General features: G+C 38.5%; 1 protein-coding gene across 1 annotated transcript; it reads right to left on the bottom strand.

Moving 5' to 3' along the window:
• Positions 1-611: 611 nt before the first annotated feature.
• On the bottom strand, positions 612-10,353 carry LOC114424960 (formin-like protein 14). Its single transcript, XM_028391656.1, has 17 exons — positions 10,009-10,353; positions 9,235-9,938; positions 8,638-8,859; positions 6,964-8,507; positions 6,618-6,744; positions 5,896-5,967; positions 4,673-4,771; positions 4,271-4,312; positions 4,114-4,194; positions 3,971-4,021; positions 3,815-3,896; positions 3,591-3,685; positions 3,009-3,080; positions 2,788-2,904; positions 1,782-1,850; positions 1,523-1,589; positions 612-1,267 (listed from the first exon to the last, which is right to left on the bottom strand). Exons 1-17 carry the CDS (start codon positions 10,079-10,081, stop codon positions 1,113-1,115), a joined length of 3,672 nt encoding a protein of 1,223 aa, XP_028247457.1. The 5' UTR covers positions 10,082-10,353; the 3' UTR covers positions 612-1,112.
• Between the last annotated feature and the right edge of the window lie 577 nt (positions 10,354-10,930).

The following is a 10,930-nucleotide window of genomic DNA, read 5'->3' as shown; positions in this document are numbered from 1 at the left end:
TACTTTGTTCGGGTAATTTTGTCTTATATTTTGATTAATTTGGGGGAGAAAGGGTTGGTGGATGATTCTTCTGTTGCTGATGGTTGGTGTGGAAGCGAAAAGGAGTGGTGCATTGAGAAGGAACAATGCAAGGGGGGTGGTGGTGCTGCTGCACATTGTGTTGCGCTGCTTGCTATCTCTCATGTGTTGTGTCTGTGTTGTTGTTTCTCGCTAAATGTGGGAGAGGGAGATGAAGATTTGTTTGAGAGTGGGAAAAAGGTTGAATCAGATGGATAAAAGGGAGGAAGAACGGGGAAAGAAGAGATGAGGGGAAGAAGGAAAAAAAGACATTTAAAAAAAAAATTAAAGATATAAATAAAAAATTTGAGTGACATACTATGATACCTTTTGCATTGATGTTATAATGATTATGTTTTAAACGAAGACTAACAAGAATTTTTCATAAAACTTTTAAGAAGTTTCAAGAATCAGTTTTAAATCCTCAACATTTAAGTAAAATTCTCATATTTAATAAGTCACACTCAATTAAAAAGCCCATTAAATTAAATTGAGGGATATTGATCTGCGAAAAAAAGAAATTGCAAGAGCTAGAGATCCTGATATTGGTTAGGTTCTGTAAACACACAGCTGTTTGACACCTTTACACAGCTATAATAATGATTGCAAATTATGGTTTTATATCATACACAGGAAGAACTCGTTATCATATATCCAAAGTGTTTTTGAATTACAAAGAATTATCTGCAGCTTTGAGAAGTGCAATGTTCTAAAGCACAAGAAAATTTGAACTTAAAATAATATATGATGGCCTCTATATTTTAAAGAGGAAAAAAGCGTGAAGTTTCTATATTAGTTGCCTTGTGGTATAATTACAAAAGACCACCAGCGTGTCGCGGTGTATTTCTCCTTTAGCAGCAGTGCAGCACAATGGGAGAGGCACGTTGATCCAACTATAAGGAACTGACTAAACCACTTGCGTCCAACGGCCAGCATCATCTTCAGAAGGAATAAATCCCAAAGGTGCATGCAAATATGCATTTGAGATAGTCCAAAATGTATAGCGCAGTTTGTTTGAACTAAAAGTAACCATGCGGCTTGCTTGTATAGGCATCCTATCGAACACCATCTTTTTTGGAATGCAAGTTATTTGCTGTCCTTTCCTTCAAGGCTTCTTTCTCTAATTTCTTTTTTTCAGCATCCGCCTGCCTTTCATTTTCCTCCCTTGACTTGTTGAACATCTTGACAAAGACAACAAGGATTTGTGTCACTGCAACAAGACCACAACTTTAGCAGTCAACATAATCTTCATAAAAGAAACCAAAACTCAGCTTTACTGTTGCAGTCAAGTGGCTATTCTCTTCCTCCAGGCATATTCACACTGCTTAAGCAATGCAAGATTTTGAATTTCATAAAACCCAACGCAAAACAAGGGCCCTTCTATATAATTAATCATTGCTACCAAAAACAATGTTAAAAAAACTCAGGTGTTGTGCATGTGTCTAGATTGTAGAGACTATCAGACCTTGTTCAAAAGGGCATCTAGCTGGATCCTCTCCAAAGTACTGGGACAAAGAGTCTGCACTTCTTCCCTGGAAAAGAAAGAATCAAGACCAAAACCAAAAAATAAGTAGTTGGCAGACTTGGTTATCAACATAGTCCAAACTAATGACTATTATCTGGGACGGTGCATCAAATTCTCCTCTGAGCAGGCAAAATACAAGTCAATAGCAACACCAAGGAAAAAGGAGGAAGAGATGAAATATAACTTTAACAGGACTCACCACTTCAGAATACAATGATATAAGAGACCTCACATCAGCTTCAGCAATATCAAGAAAATTCTTCAACACCTGAACATGAGAAACATAACTGTGAAACAAGGTTTCCAAAACATGAATGCTAAGCTAAATTTTGAATCATGAATCATAAGGCCAAATAGAATGGAAATTAAGCAATGAAATAGCCAAATAGAATGCATGCATTGAATGGATGAGTCACAAATAAAGTAGTGGAATAATCAAATAGGATAACTTCAAAATTGCTCTTTCAATTCCTGTTCATTTAACAATTTAAGTTTATATGACTTTCCAATTTCTTTCAGGAGAATTGACAAAATTAAAGTTAAAAAAATGAAAAAAATAACAAATTGTTGAATTGTCTGATACGTATTAAGGATACAAAATTACATTGATTTTTTCTTGTATCATAAGATTCGAAGTCATTTGAGCTTGAGATTCATCTTATGATACAAATTGATAGGTAGCCAAATCCTATCAAATCATAGGATTCAAATCTAGTAAGATTCTAATAACTATGCCGAGAAAATCACAAGTGTATACAGTCAAATGATTTATTAATCAAATAAAGGTTTTCACCATGGGGCCATGTCACAAGACATAAAATTACCTAGATACATGATAGCTAGCAGTTGCTAACCATATTACAATCTATTGAAGATCACAGCACTAGTTTTCATGTAGATGTTATCATGTAGCAAAATAGCCAAAGGAACCATCTAGTTGAAACATCTAGTTTTTTACATAGAATGAATTAGAGTCAAGCTAGAATTGTTGCTGAGGCTTCTGTTTCTTTTTTGTATATTTTTGTGTTGAGGTACCGAAAATGGGGATGCTGAGGAAAAGATAAAAGAAATATAATAAAAGCATGTTTTAAAGCTGCTAATATTGTGTTGAATAGGACAAACATTCATGCCCTCTAGTAGAGAAGTATCTTAGATAAGAGCAGTATATCACATATGGGCAAAAGCCAATATTTTTTACTTCTCACCTTACGAAATCCTGTAGATATAGCACCATCATTTTCAGAAGCAGCGAGTTCTTGCTCAACTTTCTCTAAACCTTTACTCACAGCTTGCATTTCTTCAGCCAATGCTTTTAGTTGAATCTAGATATTGGACAGAGAATACCAATCATAAGCAAAGTAATCTTACATAAAATCATCTGTAATACATCAATATCAACAATGAAAACATTAGTGACAGAGAATACCCTAGAAGCTGCTTCCAAATGGACAAGATCCTTATCAAAATCTAGCAATTCTGGCATTTTCTCAGCAAGAAGCTAAAAGAGTATCATATCAAAAGCAGAATCAATGACAAACAAATGATGTTAGAACTTGAATATTGTATAGTTAATATAAGGAAATTATAGGCCCAAAGAAAATCTTAATAGAGCTAATAAATTATTAGTCTCCCAAGCACACTGCTACAATTGACTATCAGGCAAAGAACTCAATTGATAGCAAAGTTAGTGTGGCTCATGACCCTTCCCAATTGGTAGAATTATTTTTTTCCCTGTGGGACCAAAAGAGGTTGGGATAATACCTTGCACAAACTACAATCCTATACAAATAGTTGGGTCTTAAGTGAGAGATAGATGTAGCCATGTAAAGGAAAACAAGAGATTTAGATTTCTTCCATAAGCCTTGAATAATGCCTAGAAACAGTACAATTCTTTTCTTTCACATAGTTTTTATCTGAGTATATTTACACTGGGTATAAAAGACCACAACTACGTAAAAGATACAATAGTTAAATGCTAAATATAATTTGAAGATTTTGACATATCTACCTTACACAAATAATGCATTAAAGTCATTTTGTTATTTCTTGCACGGGTATCAGATAATTTAAGAAGGCTATCCAATTTGAATCCAACAGCTGATCCTGCAATGAGCAACATAAAAGGATTCAACCTAAACAGCATTGCAGAAACTTTCCCATTTTGCCAATGATGGTGAGGTGAAATGGAAACTACAAATCCATCTCAAATAATGAGAGTTAACAAAAAGATACCTCGTGTTGTTCCTTGATTCAAGGCATTGCCCAGAGTAAGAATGGTCTGCATTATTTGACGCAATTTTCCAGATTCTTTCACCTGTAAGCATGAGTAATAAAGAAGCAGCCCAATAATACCTCCATGTTTGTCAACCAAGAGCAATTAAACAGTACCTCTCTGGCTGCATTGTTGATTGTGTTCAAATTTAACTTCAAATCATTCACCTGAAGAAGCATGAAAAACAAATCTTTATGCATGAAATATTATAGCAAAACCATACAGAGATAATCATAAGTTCATAACCTAGACTACATACCTGAGAAGAAAAGGTGATTTTAAAAGCAAAAACCCTTAATTTGGATTCCACACGTGGAACCTTCATCAGCTCCATAAAAAACTGATGAGATAAAAAAATGTTAAAATCAACACAAATAATTAACAACTCATTGACTAAAGAGTATCAGGGAAAAAACCTGTTCACACTTTCCAAGCATTTCCTTGTTTCCTGTATAATTCTGAAAACAAAAAGATTTTAGCCATCCTTTAGATCATATAATAAAGAAATTATCATATTTGAAATCCTAACAAAATAAATTAACATCAACGCCATAGGAAAATATGCTTCATGTATTTTTTAAAATTTGCGATTGAACGAAGCTAAGATGGCAACCTCCATGTATACACAAACAAATATACAATTATATGATTCAAGATTTTGAAGCTGGAACCAAGTAAAAAGGAATATGGTTAAAACATTGCAACCAAGATACTATTCACACAAAATACCAAAATACTATGATATTAAATGAAGTCACATATTACAGTTAACACAATTTTTTATAGGTTCCTGCACTGGAAGGAGGGCAGAGGAGAACCTTTAACATCTCCATCTCTTCCTTTGTAGGACAGAACTTGATGAGATTCTCAACCTGATCAATATCCAGAATTGCAGAATCCAATGCCAGGACTGCTTTCTGAAATCAAAAACAAAACTCACAAAAATGACAACAGTTAAGAAAAAGAGCAAACATGGTAAAAAATGCCCATCTAAAATCAACCTTCATCACAAATGGAAGTGTCAGTGAATTAATATTTAGATAAAACTAAAATGTTCTCACTACCCAAGTTTTTTCTTAAAATGTTTAGGAAAGCTTTCTTTTTTTCTCAAAAACTCTTTCAGGAAGTTTCCCAAAGAGAAAAAAATTTGACCTCAAAATAAGCTAATCTGAACTCACATTAACTCAAATGCATGGGTTTGTAAAAGTGAAGCTAGAAAAATAGACTTCCAAATAAATGACAAACCCTATACAAAGTTTTTTCATACAAAAGAATTTGTATAGGGAAATAAACAAGAAAAGTATGTAAAATCATATTGACAGTTACTAAAGCAAACCAAAACAAGAATAAACAACTTACTCGAAGAAAATTAGAAGCATCAATTAATGACATTTGTGGCTATATTTCAGTACCTATGCTTGGACTTTGCTTTCAACTAAAAAAGGAGTAAAACCAATCTGCCACGGTACTTGTTAACATTCCATTTTTGCTTGAGGATTCAATATAAAGTAATGACAATTCAACAAATGGATCAAAGTTCCCACTCCAAGTAGCCTTCAACAAAATTTCAATAAATGTCCTTTATCACTCCAAAATGTCCTGCTACAGAGCCAAACTAGAATACTTGGATGCATTCACACTAATTACGAAAAATAGATACATAATGCATATTCCTCCATTAGGTTTTTATTTTGTCCTTTTTTGTGATAAAAGAAGAATTTAATGAATGAACAGAGAAAAACAGAAATGAAGCACAAGGAATCCTGTTGTCAAATCCAATCCCATGAGGTATCTTTTTATACAATTGAGTTGAGCCTTAACTCTCCAATATGGTCAATATGATTTAGCATTCACATGGATAAATTGATCGTGTTGGTATCTGTTCTAAATACAATAAGTGAGTGTTTGTGCTAAAAAAATTTAGGACAACTCCAGATTTGAAATATGATGCGGCAAAGAACACCAGAAACTTATATAAAAGAGGTAATTTATTGAGTAAACAAGACCCAAGTAAACTTTGCACAAGGATAGGGAAACTTACAAGCATATCTGGCAAAGGAATTTTGATTTTAGAGAGCATTATTTCACAATTATATGCTCTACGCAAATCAACCTGACAGTAAAGGAAAAAAGGAATTTGGGTTTATTAGTTATACATTTCTTTTTCTAATTAAATACAATAAATCAGACAAAATTAAAAGGAAAATGCTCCAGTATCTGCATACAAGTAGGTTTATCAGCTCATATCATATCCTAACACACATGCGATCTGCAAAGGGCAAAGGGCAATATTGAATATTTGTTTCAACAGATAACTGTACATCAATTCAATATGATATAAACTTTTTTAGCCATAAAATTTTCTGGTTTTTTTTTTCTTTCTTATTTAACACGCAATTAAGAAGGCGAGCCCTGATGCAGCGGTAAAGTTGTGCCTTGGTGACTTGTTGGTCATGGGTTCGAATCCGGAAACAGCCTCTTTGCATATGCAAGGGTAAGGCTGCGTACAACATCCCTCCCCCATACCTTCGCATAGCGAAGAGCCTCTGGGCAATGGGGTACGAAGTTTTTTATTTAACACGCAATTAGCAAGAGTAGAAAAAATCTACCAGAGATAACAGTTTTGATGCTTATTGCCTCTTTGGATAACCATTTTAATACCAGAGTAATTCCCAATTCCCATTATAGGATAATTCTAATCGTGCATATAAACTCTGCAGCAACAGTTGATAAAATAATTTATGCCAACAAGGAGTAGCTTACCAATTGTACTTTCTCAGGTTTGTTAATATTAGGACCACGCCGACCTCCACCTTTAGTGCTGCTCCCATCAGAAGTAGATGCTGCTGAAAACAGGCTCTCAAGTTCTGAAATATCTATCTCAGGAGCCCTAACAAACAATTCATTATTTAAAATCAGAAATGTTAAATAGGCAAAGGCATTGCATCCCACCCTCCTCAACTCCTATTAAAAGAAGGGGAGTTAAGCAAAAGTACGCACAACTACAATACATATTGTGATCCCAAAAAAAATGGCAATTTCCAGTGATTATAAAAAAGCTATTAGGAAAATCATGCAGATATCCATATGAAAATTCAATAATTGGTACCTTGTTCCACTATCCTGTTTCTGTGAATCAGCCCATAGACTTCCCTTGGCTGCTCGAGCAACTTTCACCCAGTGTAGGGGTTTTAGCAAAGTTTTCTTAGGAGCATTAACAGTACCACCAGTACCACGACCTCTTCCAACATTTGCTGTTGAAGCTTTGCCTGGTGGTGGTGCCACACCAGGGGCCCTAGCTGCAGGTGGTGGAGGTGGCATCGGTGATGCACCACGGCCAGGTGGAGGAGGAAGAACACCTGGAGGTTTTGGTGCCGGTGGTGGTGGTGGTGGAGCTGAACCTGTTCGTACACTTGGAGGGGGAGGAGGTGGTGGAGCTGAACCTGTTCGTACAGGACCTGGAGGAGGAGGAGGAGGAGGAGGTGGGGCTGGACCTGTTCGTACAGGACCTAGAGGAGGAGGAGGAGGAGGAGGTGGGGCTGAACCTGTTCGTACAGGACCTGGAGGAGGAGGAGGAGGAGGAGGTAGGGCTGAACCTGTTCGTACAGGACCTGGAGGAGGAGGAGGAGGAGGAGGAGGTGGGGCTGAACCTGCTCGTACAGGACATGGAGGAGGTGGAGGTGGCGGTGGGGCTGAACCTGTTCGTACTGGACTTGGAGGAGGTGGAGGTGGTGGAGCTGAACCAGTTTTTACAGATCCTGGAGGAGGTGGAGGCGGTGGTACCGAGCCTGTTCGTACTGGACCTGGAGGAGGTGGAGGTGGTGGAGCTGAACCAGTTTGTACAGATCCTGGAGGAGGTGGAGGCGGTGGTACCGAGCCTGTCCGTACAGGTCCTGGAGGAGGTGGAGCTGAACCAGTTTGTACAGATCGTGGAGGAAGTGGAGGAGGAGGAGGAGGCGGTGGAGGTTGACTAGGAGCATTGGAAACTATAGGAGGAGGAGGTGAAGGCAATGTAGAAGCACTGTTCACATTCTGATCTATCTGATGCGGAGGCAAGGGAGGAGCTAAATCTGGCTGTATAGGCATTGATGTGGGAAGTGGTGGTGCCGGTGTTGGAAAAGGTTGAGTAGCGGGAACTGGTGAAGGTGATGGTGGAGAGGAACAAGGAGAATATTCCTTTCTGGGAGCATGATGAGGTAATGAAACATTATCAGTCAATGACTGATCAGGTGTTCTTGAAGTGAGATTTACATAATCTCCACCATTGTTCTCAAAAGCTAAATGGACCAAATCAGGGTTGTCAGATATCAATAATTTTGAAGGATCAGCATAAGACTTGGGAATAACATCAAAGGCCTCATCTGAACTATCAGCTGTGCTTGATTCATTATTTTCAGAGTCAGAGTCAGCAGGTGATGAATACCAACTTCCTCTACCTTGAAACCTTGAAAGCTCTTTGGCATCATTTAAGACTGTAAGCTGTTTGAGCAGCCAGGCAGCAGCAGCATCCCCACTTTCAACCCATTCTACACCACTAAAAAGTTCTTGAACCCTCGAAAATGCCTCAATAGGCAATCCACCTTTCACCTCACCATCTAAAATACTTGTTTGAGCCCTTGGAGGACTTATGCTTTCAACCTCCCCAAACAAAACCTAAATTTCAAGGCTTTTCATGATCAGATTAACAACCAATAACCTTACCGCAGAAAAACCACAACCAACATAACAAGCAATCAAAGTCTTAACTTTTCACAAGCCATACAATACTATAACACATACTCACCTCAGCCCGGAAGCCCTTCGGATACCGCTCCTTCGAATCCCAAAGAATGTCCAAGTTCTCAGAATTCAGCATCAAAATGTTGGACCGAATAAACGCCGTGTTGAACATCACCCGAAACATCATCACTTCCCTCTCCGGATCCAAATCCAAATGGACACACTCCAACACCACATCCCCTTTCACTAGGCATTGAATATCAATCTTAATCACATCACAGTCTGCCTGAGATAAAAACACAACTCATTCATTCCAACCTCAACATATGCACGCGTGCACACACAAAATTAGAAACCAACACAACAAAGGACAAAACTTAGATACAGTTCCTTAGCTACATCTAACACTATATATTCCAATTAGAATTAGAGTTTCACCTCAGCAATCAAAGTTAACCTTTATTTTCAAATTATAAAAAGTAAAGCTCCAATTCTAATTAGAGAAAACCACCAAAGGCACCTAAAGAACTGCATACAAGTTCTGCCCCACTACAAACTCAACCAATCACAAACACACACACACAGAATTGAAGAACAACACCAAAAGCACTTAAACAAGTATATACAAGTGTTGTCCCACAACCAAAACCACACACAAAACCTGTCTATAGTGCCTCAAAGTCTTCTTCTTCTTATGCATATTATAAATCATCTGTGTTGAAAGCCCCCCTTTACTAAGCAAATTCCGGCCAAAAATCCTAAACAGTGGCCTGCACCCATTGCCCCCATCAAACCCAGGAACCCCTCTGAGAATAACACAATCCAAAGACAGTGCCCTCTCCGGTGGGGGCCACTCCGCCCCAATGTTCCTCCTGGCCACATACTTCACATACCGCAGCTGCGACGGCAGCGGGTTCAGCGCCGACAACAGCTGCAGCAACCCTTTCGGCGCCTCCTTATGAACCATCTCGAGAATCCGGCGCTCCCCGGTCTGCGCGGCCTTGCGGAAGACGAGGAAGGCGGCGAGGAGGAAGGCGAGGAGGGGCCAGCCGCCGCGCTCGCAGTGGAGGAGGATCAGGGCGCCGGGGTCGGCGAGGCAGGAGTCGCAAAGGCGGAGGAAGTGGTGGAGGAGGGAGAGGGGGAGGAGGGGGCAGCCCTCGTACTGCTTTGGGTAGTCGACGACGAATGTGGCGTCCAGGTCGCAGAGGACGCGGGAGAAACGGCTGCGGTGGTCGCCGTCGCGAAAGTTGAGGGCCACGAAGGAGGATTCCGGGAAGTCCTCGTGGAGGTCAGAGAGGATTTGGCGGAGGTAGAGGCTGTACATTCCGTCCGGGAGTGCCTCCGTCGAGAAGCAGGAATCGAAGACTGAAACAAAACAAAACAAAAAAATGAGATTTTGATGCAATGAAAATGGGAATTTGAAATGGGGATTTACCGTATACTCTGTCGGAGAATTCGAGTAAGCCGTCAGGGGGGCGCTTGTAGAAGAATCGGCTGAGAAGGGACATGGTTGTGGCTTAGACGGAAGGAGAATGGAGCTTCAGAGAGTGAAGTTTCCAAGCTATGGAGTTCTTATATATATATATATAGAGAGAGAGAGAGAGAGAGAGAGAGTTTTGGTTTTGAAATTTGAAATGGGATTGTAATTAAACAGAGAGAGAGAGGGGAAGGAAGAGTGATTTATTTTGCTGCTACACCAACCATAGCATGGAAATGGAATTGGATCGATTGTTATGATTTGCATTCACTTTTGTAACGTATTGTTTGGTAAGAAAGGGGAAAACGGATTAGGAGGGGTTAAATTTTTCGTTTTGAATTGGACAGTTGATTTTTTTTTTTTTTCTCCACCAGCTTATTTCTATCCACAACAAATCTGTGTTGGTCTGTTCTTAATCCAATTTTCTCTCCCAACAGTTACATGATTGTGTTATTTTAATCTTTCTTTTGGTGAATTTTGTGATATCTTAATCTGGTTAATTATGAATGGTAATAATAATTGTCAATTTTTTATTACTCAAAGTTTGCTATTAAACTTAATAATTAAATAAAAATTGTTGGAACAAGTAACTTAACACTTATAAACCACTTGTGTCCCTTGATTATGGATTGAGATTTGATCCCAAACTTAGTAATTCCAGTTTGTCCCCATCAACCCTTCCCTCCAGCCTCCATAAGCTGCAAGCTTTTGCCACCAGCACCCGCCGTGGCCATCGTAGACCGCAAAGAAATCAACTATGTCAAGGTTCAGAAAAAAAAAAAGTCTTTGTCAATTTTCGTTAACTTTTAACACTCAATTTTATTTTCTTACGAAAATAGTTAAGAAAATATGATAAATTAAAAATACAAAATATTGTTAT

Source organism: Glycine soja, chromosome 9, assembly GCF_004193775.1.
Source record: "Glycine soja cultivar W05 chromosome 9, ASM419377v2, whole genome shotgun sequence".
Classification (NCBI taxonomy): domain Eukaryota; kingdom Viridiplantae; phylum Streptophyta; class Magnoliopsida; order Fabales; family Fabaceae; genus Glycine; species Glycine soja.
This window is presented reverse-complemented; position numbering and strand designations above follow the sequence as displayed.